This window comes from Triplophysa rosa, linkage group LG3 (assembly GCF_024868665.1).
Source record: "Triplophysa rosa linkage group LG3, Trosa_1v2, whole genome shotgun sequence".
Taxonomy (NCBI): Eukaryota; Metazoa; Chordata; class Actinopteri; order Cypriniformes; family Nemacheilidae; genus Triplophysa; species Triplophysa rosa.
This window is the reverse complement of record NC_079892.1, coordinates 14,191,707-14,210,602: the sequence shown is the minus strand read 5'-3', so window position 1 is coordinate 14,210,602 and position 18,896 is coordinate 14,191,707. Positions and strand designations below refer to the sequence as shown.

At 36.1% G+C, this 18,896-nt stretch overlaps 2 protein-coding genes and 1 gene segment (V, D, J or C); 1 reads left to right on the top strand and 2 right to left on the bottom strand.

Annotated features, from left to right (window-relative positions):
• LOC130551973 (uncharacterized) overlaps positions 1–18,162 on the top strand; it is a 386,856-nt gene extending 368,694 nt beyond the window's left edge. Inside the window, exons 2-17 of one of the 3 annotated variants that reach the window (XM_057330037.1) lie at positions 10,322–10,603; positions 11,423–11,516; positions 11,619–11,687; positions 12,013–12,408; positions 12,545–12,646; positions 13,588–13,820; positions 14,201–14,379; positions 14,646–14,739; positions 14,895–15,242; positions 15,336–15,453; positions 15,562–15,653; positions 16,599–16,716; positions 16,831–16,935; positions 17,073–17,234; positions 17,323–17,490; positions 17,585–18,162. In XM_057330037.1, the coding sequence (XP_057186020.1) occupies positions 10,322–10,603; positions 11,423–11,516; positions 11,619–11,687; positions 12,013–12,408; positions 12,545–12,646; positions 13,588–13,820; positions 14,201–14,379; positions 14,646–14,739; positions 14,895–15,242; positions 15,336–15,453; positions 15,562–15,653; positions 16,599–16,716; positions 16,831–16,935; positions 17,073–17,234; positions 17,323–17,490; positions 17,585–17,835 (2,811 nt within the window). In that variant the 3' untranslated portion in view covers positions 17,836–18,162. The remainder of the gene's footprint in view (positions 1–10,321; positions 10,604–11,422; positions 11,517–11,618; positions 11,688–12,012; positions 12,409–12,544; positions 12,647–13,587; positions 13,821–14,200; positions 14,380–14,645; positions 14,740–14,894; positions 15,243–15,335; positions 15,454–15,561; positions 15,654–16,598; positions 16,717–16,830; positions 16,936–17,072; positions 17,235–17,322; positions 17,491–17,584) is intronic. The other 2 variants (XM_057330038.1, XM_057330039.1) reach the window with 2 other exon arrangements.
• LOC130552029 (histone H2AX-like) overlaps positions 1–18,896 on the bottom strand; it is a 446,303-nt gene that overhangs the window by 320,927 nt on the left and 106,480 nt on the right. The window lies entirely within an intron of this gene.
• On the bottom strand, positions 1,420–2,610 carry LOC130552013 (immunoglobulin kappa variable 4-1-like). The segment is given in 2 exon segments: positions 1,420–2,413; positions 2,517–2,610. Coding segments are annotated over 2 exon segments (375 nt in total).

Below are 18,896 nucleotides of genomic sequence, written 5' to 3'. Positions count from 1 at the left end.
TTGTGTGCAAACTCAAATAAATACTGCACTATAAAGTGTTAATTTAGTTTAACTAAACATAGTTAAACAAAATTTGTAAGACACTAAAATTGCATTTTGAAAAACAACTACACAAAAAGGGATATTTTCAAGTGTCGTGATGGAATAATTGGTTCCGTGAAAAAAACTAAGATCCATTAACTTTTTTTGATGAAAGTCGTGGTCTGTCTCTCTTCTCTTTGTGCGTGGAGATGTGGGCAGAAAGAATAGGCAAGGATCAAGACTTGCATAAGATAATGGATTATATTTTAGTTTAAATCTATTGGTCTGACAGATGTGCATTACTTTTGTAATTTACCTGCTGTAAATGATCAACATGCAACCAAAATGCATTTTCTGTGTTAACTCGAAATAAAGTAACTAGGCTACAACATTTCAAATTTAGACAGTTAAAAAAGTTTTTCATACAATCCCGGGACCATGGTGGGACAATATCAAAATTATAATGTAAAATTATAATAGTTTCTCATTAGTCAAAACAATACATTCAGGGACAATTATTGCTTGCATGAAAACTTACCATGTTGTTTGGTCTGACTGCATCCTCCATCGTCACCTGAGCCACATAATCCCAGAGCGAATTTTGGCTGGTGCACATGCTTTGATCTTTGTTGCTTCTGCTTCTTCTCTTTTCTGCTCACAGAAAACTTCCGCTCTCCTCTGCCTCTCACTGGTGTAGTAACGTCATTGCTTCCATTGTTGCTTACTTGATTGTTTTAAGTTAATGTCACTCAAAGCGATAAGTAAATTGCCGTTTTTCGCTCTACAATTATGTGTAACTTGATAAAAATAAGTAAACAGTATATATTTTGACAACTGAGTAGAGTTGACTTATTTTATGTAAGTCAAGACAGCTATTAGATTTTTAGATTTATTACTCACCCACATGACGTTCAACATGTTTTAAGACCTCCGTCTTCAGAACACAAATAAAGATATTTTAGGTGACATCACGAGAGCACTTCCACGCATGCGCATTCGGTGGGGGCAGACGCCGGCGTTCGGACTGACAACCCAGAAGAGCAACTCTGTGTTTACAAGCAGACGCACGCTGTATCTAAGCTGATCTTAGCAAAATGTCTGATGATTTCGATATTGAGGAAGACTTGCACTTTTTCTTACCCCACCGAATGCGCATGCGTCGAAATGCTCTCGTGAATGCGCACCATAGACTGACAAGACAAAGGAGAATGTATCGATTAAAGTCGTTATTTTGGTTTGTTTTTCGCACATATAACTATAACCATGATGTCTATGAGCAGGCCTGGAAATCTCTCGGATGTCACCTAAATATCTTTATTTGTGTTCCGAAGATGCCGGGAGGTCTTAAAACATGTTGAACGTCATGTGGTCATGACGTTCAAACTTGATTGTGGGATGAGCTTACCCTTTAACAGTCAAAAGGTTTAGCTAAGAGCTCTCCAGACCAAACTTCTGAACATATATGACTTACAGACGATATACTTAACTGAGAAGGTTTCAGGAAACACATATTAACGATAAGGTGCAGCTTAAGATATAACGTAAGAACGGCATAGCGATAAGAAGGTTTCGGGAAACGCGGCCCAGAACATCAGCTCACATTTTATAAATGAATGCCACTCAATAAACCATGAACAACACCTGCAGGTGGAGTAAATTATTTATAAAAAAAATCTAATTTAGAGCCTCAACTATGTAGTGATCTTAGAAAATGCTGTTATTTATTTAGAGATGTTGAACTACATTCACATGTCATTATTTTATGAGTGTTTTAAATTCACAAGAGAGAAAAAAGGAAGAAATAAACCAACGCAGACAGACAATCAATTACTGACAAGACTTTACATTGATCAAAATTAAATCAGTAAACAAATAAGTAAATAAATAAATAAAATATATATATTTTCAATTAATTACAAATTATAGTAATTGTAATAAAAAAGTCTAATTGAAAGAATGTTGCTACATCAAGTCATTGTGTTGTATGAGCAGCTGCAGTATGTGTGAAGTGTGTCAGTGCAGTCACTGTTCAGTCTGACTGACGGAGGTTTTTGTACGACTCTTTATCACTGTGTCAACACACCACCACTGTGATAACTCTGACAGTAATAATCTCCTGCATCTTCAGTCTGAACTCCACTGATGCTCAGAGTAAAATCTGTGTTTGATCCACTGCCACTGAATCTAGATGATACTCCAGACTGGCGGGTTGTTGCATAATATATGAGGAGTTTAGGAGCTTCTCCAGGTTTCTGTAAGTACCAGCTCATTCGGGGACCCCTGTTATCTGTGAATACTGCACTGCTGACTTTACACTTTATTTGAACATGTTGTCCTTGTTGAACTGCTGTTGTTGATGGACTCTGAGTAACAGTGTACTGTCCTCTACACTCTGAAAGAAACAACAAGAATGAAATATAAGACAACACTGAAACAAATGAAGATTTCACTCTTTAATGAATGAATAATCATGATAAAAATGTTACTACACAAACCTTGAGCAAACACTGTGAGCGTCCAGATGAAGATGATGCTGAAAGTCATTGTTGTTCTTGTTGGTTTGTGTGTTGATGAAGATTGTGTTGTGTTGTGAGTCATGAAGTGTTAAACTCACAGCACTATAAACACTCTCAGATCACTGAAGCATGTGATCACAATGCAAACTCACTCTCTACATTTACATAATTTATCTCAAGACTGTGTATTGCTCCTGAAGGCATCGAATGCAACAAACAATTTTCATGTAATTGTGTTTTATTTGTTGCTTTATTATTCAGCTGGTGAGTCTATAATTTACACAAGACTCACTTCACACAGACACATCCGTCTCTATCAGCAGTTATTTACACTGTGTGTTAGTTCACAGATCGCGCAGAGTATTATCTCATGACAACAGTTATACAATACATAAACAGATCATCTTTAGATATCCTCTGCCAAATTACTGATTATGATGTTATTATTCATATTTGTGAAGAGGTTCATGTATGAGTAAATGTGAAATGCAGGTGTTGTGTTGTGAACATGATCTCTGGAGACAGAGCTGATCTATTCTGAGTCTCTTCATCCTGTCAATGCAAATGTGATTTTCAGCTCAACACTCTCAGTGTCACTGTTTGATTGCTTCAATCATCTGAACTGAAACACACCAGTTTCACTTCTTCTCAATGAAGACATTAGACACTTATGAGAAATATTTCATAATTCTAATAAATATTTTAAATGTAACTAATGGACTTAGCCAGTTTGTAACTAGTGTTGTTTTTGGCGGCCTGTTTTAATTTTAGTTTTAGTCTAGTCTTTGTGTCAAGCTGTCATTTTAGTTTTTATTAGTTTTAGTCACGTTCATACTCTTTTTAGTCTAGTCAAGTTTCAGTCGACTAAAAGTCTGAGCATTTTAGTCTTATTTTAGTCAGAATTATCCATGACTATTTTCGTCTAGTTTTAGTCGACGAAAACTGATGACATTTTAGTCTAGTTTTAGTCAATGAAAATTGTATTTTAGTCTCTTTTTAGTAATGCAATTCTATTTAACCCAGTCAATATAGTATAAGTACCTAGTAGTATAGACGAAACCAAAATTTTCTTTTAGCCAAACCCATTTCAAACAAGGTTATCTTATTATATTATTGTTACCTTAATGACTCAAGAATACATCCATTCCAGACACGGAAGATGCTCTGATTTTAATTTTAAGCCATCGTTAGGGGTGGGAATCTCTAGGCATGTCACGATGTGATTATGATTCAGAGGGCTGCGATGCGTTGATAAAACGATTCTCGATGCAGCTTTTTCCTATACAAATTTTCTTTTTCTTGCTGTGTGACTATTAAAATCAAAGTACGTGAATGTAACCATAACGATTTTCCTTCCAATATCCTTTATTAATAAAACAAATGGAAGTGATTTCGCAAGTCAACTGGAAGGTTACATTTGCCAGCATTGCAAAGAACCAACAGGAAAAGAGTGACTGCCCTCAGTGCCCTGTAGTAGCATACAGAATGCAGTACATTAATGCAGACTTTTTTTGCACATAGCACTGGAGCTAAAGAGGTTTAAAGTTTGGTAGCACAGGCCAAACAGTAGGAGCACAAGTATAAATTGTCAGTTGTCATCATTAAAAAAAAATTATGCAAGTGCAGTTCATCATGAAAAGGCAGGTAACTGACAAAAGACATTCATGTTACATACAGTTGGATAAATTAGGGCAATGTAATTTTTACACTACCTAAATTGATTTTATTTTTTCTAATTTGTGTGTTTTTCCTTCATGGAAATCTTGTTAAAATAATCTGATGCTCCAGTGCTGCACTGTAAAAATGAGTCTGTGGCATAGCATATTTCATGAAATGAACTGAGTTAATTTAACTTAATAAAATTGTGTTCTTGTTTTTTAACCAAGATTTGAGTTAAAATTATGGAAAACAATCTTGTAATTTTAAATGAAAAAATTATAAAGTGAAATAATTTAATGTTTTCATGTTAACTCTCTTAAACTTGTATAAAGGACATTTGCTTAATTATTTTGCTGTGGGACTACATTAATTATTTTTGTTAATGTCATAAAAGCAGTGGATTTAGAGTTCCCAGCATGTTTTGCATGCAACAGCATTAGGTAACATTAGAGTATTTTTTGTGAAAAAGTGCTATTTTATGTGCTTTACAATAGACTTGATAGTGTTTATTGTTCAGTTGTCTTTAAGATTTAGAAGAGATTCTGTTTGTGTTTTTGAGTTTTGTGGTTACCATCGTTCAGAAAAGTGGTGCTTGGGCAACATGTGTTTCTTCACTCAATGAACAGTAATGGCGCTAAAGTCAATACTGAGAAAACTCACATCATATATGTTAGCCATAATACTGTACATGTTAAATAGAAGTTAAGAAAGACGTTAACGAGTTTAATGAGTTTTCATCTTGATTTATTTAAGTTTGTCACATGTGCTTGAATAATTTATGTAATATTACTACATTTATTCATGAAATATATAAAATATTAATAAATATATAATATTCATATTATATTAGTATATTTAAAAACTTTGAAAGTACTTAAAATATTTGTTTAATATTGTTACCGTATATTTTTTAAAGTAAATATCACATGTCATGAATAGATGGATGTTAAAGTAATATTTGATTATCTTTACAAATACAAAATATATTCAACATGATTTATGTTCAAATGATGTTGTGTTATTTGTGATCAGTGTTGTGTGTGTTTGTGTTGTATGAGCAGCTGCAGTATGTGTGAAGTGTGTCAGTGCAGTCACTGTTCAGTCTGACTGACTGAGGTTTTTGTACGACTCTTTATCACTGTGTCAACACAGCTTTACTGTTGATATAATGATAACTCTGACAGTAATAATCTCCTGTATCTTCAGTCTGAACTCCACTGATGCTCAGAGTAAAATCTGATCCATAGTTTGATCCACTGCCACTGAATCTAGATGGAGTTCCTGAATAAAGTGTCCTAATGTAATAAATGAGGAGTTTAGGAGCTTCTCCAGGTTTCTGACGATACCAGGAGACACAGTTACTACAGCCAGAAATCGGCTGACTTGTTTTGCAGTTGATTTCAACATTTTCTCCTTGTTTAACTCATTTTATTTGTGGAGTTTGATTCACTGTCACTTGTCCACAATTCTCTGAAATAAGACATTTTATTTATTTAGTGTATCAAAGGAAAACATCTCGACCACACGTTAAACAACAAAATAAATGTAAAGTATGAAATATTTACCCTGAATGTAGAAAATCAGTGTCCAGATGAAGATGATGCTGAAAGTCATTGTTGTTCTTGTTGGTTTGTGTGTTGATGAAGATTGTGTTGTGTTGTGAGTCATGAAGTGTTAAACTCACAGCACTATAAACACTCTCAGATCACTGAAGCATGTGATCACAATGCAAACTCACTCTCTACATTTACATCATTTATCTGAAGACTGTGTATTGCTCCTGAAGGCATCAAATGCAACAAACAATTTTCATGTAATTGTGTTTTATTTGTTGCTTTATTATTCAGCTGGTGAGTCTATAATTTACACAAGACTCACTTCACACAGACACATCCGTCTCTATCAGCAGTTATTTACACTGTGTGTTAGTTCACAGATCAAGCAGAGTATTATCTCATAACAACAGTTATACAAAACATAAACAGATCATCTTTAGATATCCTCTGCCAAAAAACTGATTATGATGTTATTATTCATATTTGTGAAGAGGTTCATGTATGAGTAAATGTGAAATGCAGGTGTTGTGTTGTGAACATGATCTCTGGAGACAGAGCTGATCTATTCTGAGTCTCTTCATCCTGTCAATGCAAATGTGATTTTCAGCTCAACACTCTCAGTGTCACTGTTTGATTGCTTCAATCATCTGAACTGAAACACACCAGTTTCACTTCTTCTCAATGAAGACATTAGACACTTATGAGAAATATTTCATAATTCTAATAAATATTTTAAATGTAACTAATGGACTTAGCCAGTTTGTAACTAGTGTTGTTTTTGGCGGCCTGTTTTAATTTTAGTTTTAGTCTAGTCTTTGTGTCAAGCTGTCATTTTAGTTTTTATTAGTTTTAGTCACGTTCATACTCTTTTTAGTCTAGTCAAGTTTCAGTCGACTAAAAGTCTGAGCATTTTAGTCTTATTTTAGTCAGAATTATCCATGACTATTTTCGNGCTAATGTTTTCCGAACACCAAATCAGCATGATGCATTACTAAACACTATCTAACCCGGTCTTTTTTCTTTATTAATAAGATGATTTATGAGCTCGGATTAAGTCAGAAGGGATACTTGTATACTAAATAACGTTACATGTACTGTACAGTGACCCATCTTGCTATCATTCTGAGATAAAGAACTTTGTACAGTGGTGTGATGCCAACAAATTGATTCTAAATGTAAGGAAAACGGAAGAGATAGTTTTTGACCCCAGAGCAGTCGGTGCCCACAGTCCTGTTGTTATTCATGACACTCAAATTAAACGTGTTCTGTTCCCATGTCTAGATTGTTAAAGCGAGTTTATGTGACTGATTAATTTATTGACTTATTTACCTTCCGTGTATTTATTTACTTACATATTGTGTGATTTGGAAATGCAGCATTCACTAATAAGCCCAAGACAAATTTCCCCAAGGGGACATTTAAGTATATTGTATTGAATTGTACTGTAAAAATGGGTTATATTTAATCCACCAGTACATACTAACCTTAAAAGCACACTAACTGCGGAAAAACAGCTGTATTTTGGAACATGGTTGACACTGGTTTAAGTCGAAGTGTTAATCTTCCAGGCTTGGATTAGTTTAGATCAACTAATTTCCTAATTGTACCAGCTTTGATCAGCTCATGACACAGTTTGGACCAACTTGGACCTGTTTATAACAAATTTATGACATGTTCCAAAATGCAGCACCACGCCAGCAGCATTAACCAGCATGAAACTGCATTGGTCTATGCTGTTGTGTAGAAGCATAGCAATATAACATTGCATCGAATGACTTTCTACATGTATCTTCATGTGTGTTTTTTGTTTATCACAGGATGCCTGGGTCCACATTCAAAAAATGTTGTTCATGCAGTGTCCACATTTCTGTGGCTTCCAAAACCTGTAAATACTGTGGACAAAAGCAAGAAATGAAAAAAGCCATAAAAGTTGCAAAACAAAAAATAAATGAGCGATGGGTCAAAAATATGAAAGATGCAAACAATTTCTGTAAACTTGTAAATTCTGCGAATGTTCTGGTAAGTCAGTATATTAAATGCATTCAAATGTTAAAGTTGGCCTTTATTAAGTGTGTGTGTGTGTGCGTGCGTGCGTGCGTGCGCGCGTGTTCTCATGTAAATATGAAATGTGAAGTAACCACTGTTTTCAAAAATATTTTCCCATATTCTACTGGTTATACAAACACAGAGTTGCTGCGTCTGGCTCAGGGGATTGATCAAGTGTCTTGTGTTGTCTAAACAAATGTTTTATGAACTTATCAGTGATACTTTCCTACAAGATTTATAGGCAAGTGGAAGATGAAACCAAAACAACTTTATATTCTGCTTAATTGCTTCTTGAAAAAAAAGATTTACACTAGCTTATTAATTTTATTACAAGTAATATTTTACATTCAGCATGTTCCTATTAATGTGTGACTAATGTGTTTTCCCCTTTTAATTACAGATGCACAAAATTCACGCATTAGGAAGATATCCTCTTCTGCTCTTGGGGAAGAGGAATGTGTCAGGATCTTTCACAACTGATGTAATCACAGATACTTACTTTTCATCCCCAGAGGAGAAGTTGTCCATAAAAACAATAAAGAATATTTTTTCAACACTTCTAAAAGGTAACTGTACTGATAAAGATTTTTCATGTTGCAGTTTTTACCATACCTTTGTCAAACACATTCAATGACAGCCAGTCGATGTGCGATAATGGAATTAGCTGTAGGTGTGGTGTAGATTTGGAGCAATTGCTCCTTTCTTACAGTGCAGCCTTTCAGATCATGTGAATATCAGGCTTGTTTTACTGTAGTAATAGACATTTGCCCAGCTGTTGATCTGACAGCTCCTGCTCTGCTTATTTTACAGTGAAATATTCTGGCCGGGACAATGAATTTGAGAGTAATCAGAGCATGTCGCCCAGCGAGGAAGATCGTGGTGTCAGCAATGAAGAAGAGGGGGATGCTCCTAGTACCAGCACTGATGGAGAGGATGTTGTTACTTTAACCCTTACTCCAGTGGATCTCTCACAAGAACCCTCTCAAATCTGCCAGCCACCGATAAAAAAGAAGATCCTGGAGATCTCTCGAGGTAATTACCTGTTATTCGTATAGATAAATAGATTATACATATGTTTCTAACTATGCCAAATATACACAAGCATCTAATGAATTAAGTATCTCAAAATCAATACGACTCATTGTACTTTTTGGTTCCGGTTGATCTAACTAATGCAGCCTAAACCCTCTAAAGATTTCTATTATGGAAGAGTAGTGTATGCAAGATTAAAAAGATGCGTCTTTAGTCTAGATTTAAACTGACAGAGTGTGTCTGCCTCCCGGACAGTGCAGGGAAGACTATTCCAACTACGGCTGGACTAATTCCAGGAAGCAAAGGGCCACCATGAAGAAATGAGTGGCCTATCATGCGCCCAGCAACCACAAATAAGTCACTATCAATCAGAGTTTGACTGCAACACGGAACAAGGTGATCCTGTTCACCCTCAAACAGGAGTGTTACATCTGCTATGCCTGAAAAAGAATGTAAATGTGTTAAAGAAATGCTTTATCCTTTTTCCATAAATTAAGACAGTAAAGTTTAAAACATTCCCAATAACAGCATGAATACCAAAATTCAGAGAAAAGCCTGTCCTCAGCTTCTCAACAGGCATACTCAGGAGATGTCTATTGACCCCATCACCAATGGCTGCATCTCCTGTAAAATATGTTTTAAATTAATTTCAATAGAGATACATTATTAAAGATGGTATGAAAAAACATTGCAACATATGTAAAACAGAAAAACAACAGAGAAATGTTTGGATTACAAAATCTATAAATCTGCGAATATACCTTGTAATATGCCAGCCTGATCTCACACATAAAACGTACATATTTACACGTAAATTAAAACTGCCCTATACGTATGCGATTTTACGTATTTAGAGTGTCTTTTGCGTATTATTTAGACGTAATTGTAGGATCGATACGTATCTAAATTTACGTAAGAGCAACTTAAAATACGTACAGATCCGAACGTGTTCTGACCAGTCAGTCATCCAGGAACAAGATATTTGCTTTTGAAGCCACTTTTAAATGCTTATATTAATTTAATTAATAAAAAAAACTCTTTAGCACTTTAGCACATATTTACTACTTGCTATAAAGCCTTATGAAATGTGAACTATGAATGTTGTGATTCCTTTATTTAAAACAATGAATAATCTGACGAATGGACCGCGTTCCCGACCGGACTTATTTCAGGGTTACACAACAGTATCAGAGTAGCTGCGGTGTTGACGTCTTTTCCCCTGGTGAGGAAATGTGTTTACATTTGTTAATTTATATTCCTGATGTTTTATGAAATATATTCGTAAGTAGTTAGTAGTTGTTGCTTTTTGTAAGAATAACAGCTGTTTTTTGGCTATTAATTTAAAAAGTGCATGGACTGAAGTGATGCTGTTAATTGGGTTTTAGCATCTGATAGTCATTACACATCAATGATTAGCGTTTAAAATGATCTAACGTTACAGTAGTCTAAATTCACAATTATTTGATGTTTGTTGTGTTTTAATGTCCTCAGATCACACTTTATCTCACTATGGCGGATAACATTAAAGAATTAAACGAAGTTATCCGAAAAGGGCGCGCTGTTGCTGCAACCCTCGAAGATATTCATGACCGCACTCAATTGGATGCTTTCGTTAAAAAAGGCCACACTGCAAAACTGGACGTGGGTCAAATCGTCAAAGAAGGACAAACTATTATTGAAATCCTTGACTATGAGAGTTCAAGAAATCATCTGAATCATGTTCTAAAAGAATCCATAGAGCTGCTTGGAAAGGCAAACCAAAATGGTCCAAAGGTCAGTCTTTTTTGAAAATCCAAACTTTTAGGCAATCGGTACCCAGCTAGCACAGGTACGTCTGCTAACGATCTGGAGATCTGGAAAACATTGTGTAAAAACATCTGCCAAACATATTGGAAAGAGCAGATTTACATCCATTCTAAACCATAAACATCTTACAGATGTCTTCTAGTAGATGTCTATATGACATCTGACAGCAGATGTCTTCCAGACCTATTGAGATGAGCAAACTGTCTTGCAGATGTAAATTCAGACATCAAATAGACATATGGCAGATGTTCGTGTGCTATCAGGGTATATAACATTTGGCAGAAAAAATATGATAATTATGAAAGATTGGTGGAACAATGGATATCCTATATTAGTACATTATATTGTTATTAATTTAAGATTACGACAGTTGTAATCATTAATGTTGATGTGGAAAACAAGTGTCAAGTTTTTGTAACAGAAAATGTAGAGTCTTTATGATGCACAGATATAGACGTTTCATGAGACGCACGCGCATTGCCACGGTTATGCGCCTAACCCAAAGTTAACTTACTGTGTTTGCTTATTGGTCTCTCTTGGGCCACAAAAGCCGTTTGTTTATGTTGTTGTTGGCGGCACTGAAACTGTCTATAGCAGTGTTTCCCAACCCTGGTCCTCGGGGCACACCTTCCAGAATGTTTTAGTTCTCTCCCTATATGAAACACCTGATTGATGAGTTGATTCAGGTGTTTTATATATGGAGAGATCTAAAACATTCTGGAAGGTGTGCCCCGAGGACCAGGGTTGGGAAACACTGGTCTGTAGTGTACTGTTTGAAATTAACAGGCGAAGAAAAGAAGGATCCAGTCCAACGGTAGAGTCAGATGTAAATTGAGAAAGAAGTCATGTCCACAACAAGCAAAGCCTTCTACTTCACACGGTAAGGTTTTGTTGACCTAAAGGAAAATAATGTATTGTGTTGGAAAGCATTACTTTTGAAATAACAAAGATGTTTTGATGCACTTTTACATGCATTAATCAGATTCAAGACTCAAATCAAGGGCATGTCCAGAGCCAACAGAACGTCGTCAAGACCAGGGTCCAGTTCATGGTTAGTTATAACTTATTAGGTTATTACTTTTGAACATTTTTTAGTTTTGTTTATCTGCTTATTTTTGGCATGTATTAACCATATATTTTTCATGATGTGCTACATTAAGATAAAGTAGCCCTTATGATTAGAGTATATGATACTGCTATGGAAATAGTGCCCACAAATGCTTTGCTTTAATGTTACAATTATTTTTCAAATTTGAACAACGGCACTTGACATCACAACAAAAAGCAATTCTTTATAGTAAGATTTCTTAAAGAACAGCACTGCATCATTAGACAGGGGACTGTTTTGCATAATTGTTTTTTCTGGGGTGTGACAGATTCTCTTCTACATGAGTTGCAAGAGCTTCTGTCAGCTGTTAGTTGTAACCTCCGTTCTGAGGGAACCCCACATTCAGCATCAATGCATTGGGGCACACGGACAGCAGCTTCACCAGAGAGATGGGGGGAGGCCAGACCCTCTTTAATCAACAACAGGCTTGCAACAGAGCAGATCGAGGGACAGCTGTGTTTGGAGTGTAAGGCAAAGGTGGCAGTGGTCAAGTGCAAAGACTGTTTGCCTAAGCAGTATACCTGCATCAACTGTGACTGTGCTATACACCGCACACAAGTATTCCACAACAGGAGCACCATGATGTCAGGGTTCCACAAGGCTGTACCTCCCACCACAGTGGTGAAGCAGGACTCTGATGGGCAATACTTTCACCATCATGAAGGTACAGTTTTATTTTAGCAATAATAGTAATTATATTCATAGTAGTCCTCATAAATGTCTTAGGATCTCTTAAGATAAACCTCTTTATTAATTGTATTTATTGAACTAATTTTTATTGGTTTTCATTTTCATTGTAGATCAAATATTACCTATGGCACTACCAAATTCAATATGCAGTTGTGGGGAAGAAAAGTACAGTGTTGGAAAAGCGAGGTCCATTACTGTAATCAACATGAAGGGTGAGTGTTCAGCACATACATGTCCTTTAACTTATGCATGTTTATTATTAGAAATTTATCACATGTATGTATTGTACTTTTTAAAAGCTGTTGTGCTATTTACCAATATTTTTTTTACTTTATTAAGCTCCTCCACATGTATGACAGTGGCCATTTTGTATATTTCTGTTGGTTGATATTAAACCAGTCTGTTGATTTGCTTCACTAGCACATTTCTGAGGCTATAGTATATATAATATCTGCGCCTGGTTTGTATCAATTGTTTAGAATGTCTGTGTCTACAGTGGTTCTCAACTCTGGCCTGCGAGATCCATTTTTCTGCCGAGTTTAGCCCCCTGCGGATCTGCGCAGACTGCTTGGCGTATAACATAAAAATACTGCGAGAGTGATTCAAATGCATACGCCGGCAGATCTGTGCAGCGCTGTGCAACAAACGTGTCTGTTGCTGAAGACACTGATTAGCTTGTTCAGGTGTGTTTTATCAGAGTTGGGGCTAAACTCGGCAGGAAAATGGATCTCACGGGCCATAGTTGAGAACCACTGCTCTAGAGAAAACAAGACCTTGGCTAAATGAGAATCTGTGTTGAGTCTTTTTGCATTTAAATGTGTCTGTACACTGCCTGCTTTAAATTCTGTTTAAAGTTGCAATGCTGCATATAAACTTAAAAACTAAATTATACCTGTTCTAACCATGGTCATCGTGGTTACTCTAATAATAATATCATACAACACAAACACATCTGCACTGGACAGTTCAAGGTTTGTAGTTAATTGTAGTTAATTTAACTACTGTAAAAGTAGGACACTAACAACAATTAGCTTCGTTAAAGTAGGACAGTAAGCAGTTTTTAAAAGTGTGTGTGTGTAAATTTTTAGGAATCATTTGTGTTCTATCATTATACTTTGGTATTAAATTTCATTTACTAACAATTAATTTATAGGTCGCTATGAACTGTCATTGCCCCATCTTCACTGTGAGAAATGCAGAGAAACATGGGTACCAGGTGTGTTAGAAATGCAGAAGAGTGGCTACTGGCCTGCAACCATGAACTTTTGCACCATTTATGATGAGGAAGTCTTCATGTCCTTCAAAGACTTGAAAATGGCTGCTTCTGGACTGTCGCGTTTAGCATTCATAAGAATGCTTGACATGAAGACAGTGCACTACGGCAGAGTGAGTACCTTTCTCATATACTGGTCAGCCATTGCATTAAGCATAAAACAACCCGCATTAACCAGCCTGCCTATTATTTTTTTGGCTCCAACCTAATGCGTGGACAATTATTATTGTCCCTGTGACATATTGCCTTATTGTTTCCTAAATTCCTAAAGTCGCTTGGATAAAAGCATCTGCTAAATGACTAAATGTAAATGTAACAGTGTTGTTAAATGGGATTTGTGATATTTTGGTTGAACAATAAGAGCCATGTTAATAATATTCTAACTGTTTAATATTAGGGGGATATATTTAACTTATGGAGTATGGTAGATGTGGAAAAGACTTACAATGAACAAACCTAGTATTTAGTAACATTTCTGTGTATCTTTAACTAGAATGGCACCTTATGTGGTGATACATTTTTGAAGAGCTTTTTCGAGTGGTCCATCTGCCTTTATGAGGTTGACAAGATCTGCGGTGACCAACATTTCATGTGCCCAGCTTGTACCCCTCTAATGCTGGCAGTTGCTGTGGATGGCAACCGAAAACTTCATCGCTTTAAAAAGGCGGGGAAGTAAGTGGTTTGTTGTTGTTGTTATTGTGATTATTGGTTGACTTTTACTTTTTGTATGGTAATAACATCTTTATACTGTAATGACTTGGTGTTTTATTTTAGTAATAAAAGGACTTTGGAGCAGAATGTTTTATACTTTGAGGACTGTTTTGTTCTTTTTCTATTAATGCCACAACAGCTCTTTAAATTACCCTGAAATTGTTCTTAGATTTGTGTTTATTGTCATTAAGACATTTAATTTAAAAAAACGAATTATGTTTTATTAGTTCAGAGGACTCTGGCTACTTCGAAGGGTTGTTTCTTTGCAAAGATGATGATGTTTCCTCTTTTGTTCAATATATACGCAGAAAAGTGCAACACGTAAGTTTACTCAGATTGCTTGCAAGACGACATTATAATTCATGATTTGTTTGAGAAAAGTTTTATACAGTGATTTTACATACTGTGTACACAGTTCATAAATCAGGCCTATTTGTTTTTCTCTCTAACCCTTTTTTATCATGTATTTCATGTAGGTTGGGGGCAAGGGTGTTTGTGGATCTGCGGAGTTCACAGCCTCTAAAGAGTTTTCCAGAAAGACCAGCAGTAAATTGGATGAGGAGGGAATTGAAGTCGGTGTCTGTAGGCATGGTGTTCTTTTGAGGGCACTCAATATGTTCAGAGGAGAGATCTATGCATATCCTTTGTACCTACAGAAAGAGCTCTGGACAGAAAATGCAACTTTCTTTTGTGCTGACATCATGTGCAAATACTGGCCATACTTGAAAAAAGTTTGCCAGGCCTGCCCGGAACTGAGACATCTTCTGAACATGAAACCATTCCTTTCAGTTATGCACGCAAAAGTTCATGGTGTAAAATGTGAGGTATGTCAGGCCAATGTGTTCATATTGCATATTTATATTATACAGTCTATTCAGATAAAACCTGCATAAATTAAACTTTTTCTCATTTATTAGATCAAATGGAGTGGAAGTTTTCAAAAGGGTGCTGCATATACCATGGGGGAAGAAGTAGAACAAGCTAATAGCTTTTTATCAAGAATTGGTATAAGCACTAAGTTTATGTCCAAAGCAGGTTAGTATGTTTATATGTAATGTTGGCTTCAAAAACTTTTCTACATTTGTAAGTATGACCTACCAAAAGTAATTTGAAACTAGTGTATCTATTTGTTTTGATTGACAGGACGAACAGATTTGCTGACATTGCAGTGTATGGGGTGGAACAAAATGAAGACTCAAAATATGTGCCAAACTATTTGCACAAGATACCAAAAGGCAATCTTTATTTATATTCATCTTTATTATTTGTGGTAAATGTTGAAGCATCAGTCTTTTGAAGGTGTTTGGATTAGGATTAGTTTTAATCATTTGATTTTCAGGCATTTCTCACAGAATGTCATCTCATCAACATTTAAGTCAACGACACATTATAGAATTGTTAAACTAAGGCATTAGACGTATGGGCCTTTCAGTCGGGACACGGCAGTTGTGTCTAGTTTTTTTTCAATAGGAAACATGCAGAAAGCAGTACAACATGGGCGGTTTCACAGGTGGAGCGCCGGTGGTCCACACGCGGTGCTTGTGCACCCAAAATCCTGCCCCTTCCGTGAGCTCGGGTCTTTATAGCAGGCGCCACTGAAGATAAAAATATGTCCACTACATGCTGCACAAATTGCTTCCACTACATGAGAAAAGCGCATACCGTGTGAAACGCCCAGTATGGTTCCCCTAAACGGATGATCAAACTTCCTAAAAAATCCATATAGTCTTACAATGAATGTTCAGACCCAGTGTTTGTTTTTTACAATCCAACTGTCAACTCTCACTCAAACGTACATTCCATAAGTCTCTCTCACAGACAAACACAAATGCAGACAGACAAATGTATGCAACAAATGCAAAAACACACAAACGCAGAGACACACAAACACACACGTTTATATCTATTGAACTGTCTGCCTGTCTATATAACTATCTGTCTGTCAGCCTCACTGTCTGTCTGTCTGGACATGAACATTCAATGTGATTGTATTTCAAGACATGAAAAATTATAATTGGTTTTGTGGCATTAGCTTAAACACATTATGATTTGCCTATACTTTTGTCTTCCATGAAGATGAGATGACATTTTGTGACCAGTTAATTCAGGAAACCAACTAATCATATACTTTTGCCATTGTAACTACCTGTATCACTGGTTTATTGGTTTGTATGTTTCAGACCCAGCAGAATCTAAAAAAAGAGACCGAAAGCCTACAAGACATGAAAAAAGAACAGTGTGTAGAAGATGGTGTACTGCATCAGTGGGTCACAGATGTACAGGAGTGGGCCCACACTAGTATGTAACAACTATATGTCATTCTGTTTACTTTTGCAAAATACTGTCACTGCAGTGTGCTGTGACTGACCAAGCAACTTTTTGAATTGATTGAACATTTTGAGACTTTTACAGCAACTGTAGGAGACAGTGATGCTGCAATTCAGCCAATAAGGAACACAATCGAAGAATTATCTTTGTGCATTAAACAACGGCAGCATCGTCTTTACAGACACACTGGTATGTTAAATATTTAGGATAGAACTACTTATTCATTGTCTTCATCGTTATTATTATCATTATGACTACTACTTCTAAAATTGTTGTCAATAACAAATAGTAATTAAAATGCCCAATGTCAATTCATTATGTTTTAGCCACAAACAAAGGACGCAATAAAATAAGAAGAAAAATTAATGAGGAGAGAAAAAAGCTGGCTTCTTCCATTGATGCCCTTGTTGACCCCTCCTTTAAGATAGTGTCCATTGAAGAGGTCCTTCAAAATGACTTGGTTTTCCCCTGGCAGCTAACAGAGCAAGGTTAGTGTTGCATAACATTGGTATTCACATTGAAGTATTTAGCCACTATGTCTTTATCTTATTTACATGTTTTATCTGTATTATGAAGATGATGTCAACCTCTTGACAAAGAAGAAAGTCTTTGACAAGGTAATGCTGATTCAACGATTAGAGGAAGAACAGACTGTCCTTGTTCAAGAGGCAAAGCAGCACTGGCTTTTTCTAAGAAGTCAGGAACACAAACTGAACAGTTTGCTTGATACCATCATTTCAGGTGGTAAGTATTCATAATCTGTATGTAATCATGTATTTACAATCTCCTGATCCCACACGAAATACTAAACATTTTTATTTATGTATTTGTTTTATAGTTAACCCCTGGAATCTTCCAGATGATGGGATTCAGGGACTTCAGTGTGTGTTGAAGAGAAAATTACATGAGCTAAGAGCTCACCAGGACAGTGTGAAAACAAGTTATCAGGCAATAGACACCATAACCGAACATTTTACTGTTGAAGAATGCGAATATCCTAGCTGGGCAGAACCTTCGGGAGCCCTTTACTCAAGCAGTACCGATCTGAGCTCTGATGAAGACGATGAAGACGATACATTTCTGCTGTAGTTATCTATTACTCCCCTTGTCTTCTCACTATTTTTATTTTCATTTAGTCTTTGCCTCTGTGTTTGCATGTGTGCTTGTCTTTTTATACCATGGGAGATGAACCGATTAACTTTGAGGGATCGATTAAAATGTTCCTTTGGGTTTATTTCTGATGAGTTTTACAGACATGTATCCTGTGGGGGTTTTACAGACATACTACAGTATCTTGCTGGGATTTGGAGCTGTAAGGATAGTTTTGAGGAATGTTTGTATTTTGTGTGCAACAGAAGATTATTTGTGTGCGTGTGTGTGTGTACCCTTAATGAGTATTTATATATAAAGAGTTTATTTCCAAAATGAGATGACTCGGTTTAAATTTTTTCGAAATTGTTCTTTTTATTGTGCATTCCAATTAATATCAATCAAACTGCAGTTGGTTTGTTTTGATTTAAGCCATAATAACAAAAAATAGAGCTAACTTACACAATAAAAAGTGAAAGTGACATATTTGTCAGGTATGGTGACTCATACCAGAAATGTGACCTCTGCATTTAACCCATCCAGAGAGTAGTGAACACATACACAGCAAGTCGTGAACACACGTACACTCAACTTTATTTATATAGCGCTTTTTACAATTGTCATTGTTACAAAGCAGCTGTACATGAGACATATTGACTATAAGCAAAACAATTTAAGTTATACCTGTAAAAACAAGAAAAAGGTGAAAACACAGAAGACAGACATACCCACATACAGACGCTCCACACACACAATATGCACACGTACTAACACACACAAACAGACACACACACACGGACGCGCACACACACACACACACACACACACACACACACACGCACAGTGAAAGCACACATTTAAGGTAAAGGAGAGAGAAACACAGGTCAAATATTAAACAGACTATAAATACCTATATGCAATATTAAGTAAAACTTTAAAATGCTAAAAAAAAGCCCTAACCCTAACCCCCCCCCGGCAAGGCAAATAGTGCAAAACAGTATGCAAACGGTGGAGAGGAACCCAAAACTGCAATCAAGAAAAAAACCTCAGGAGAACCCAGG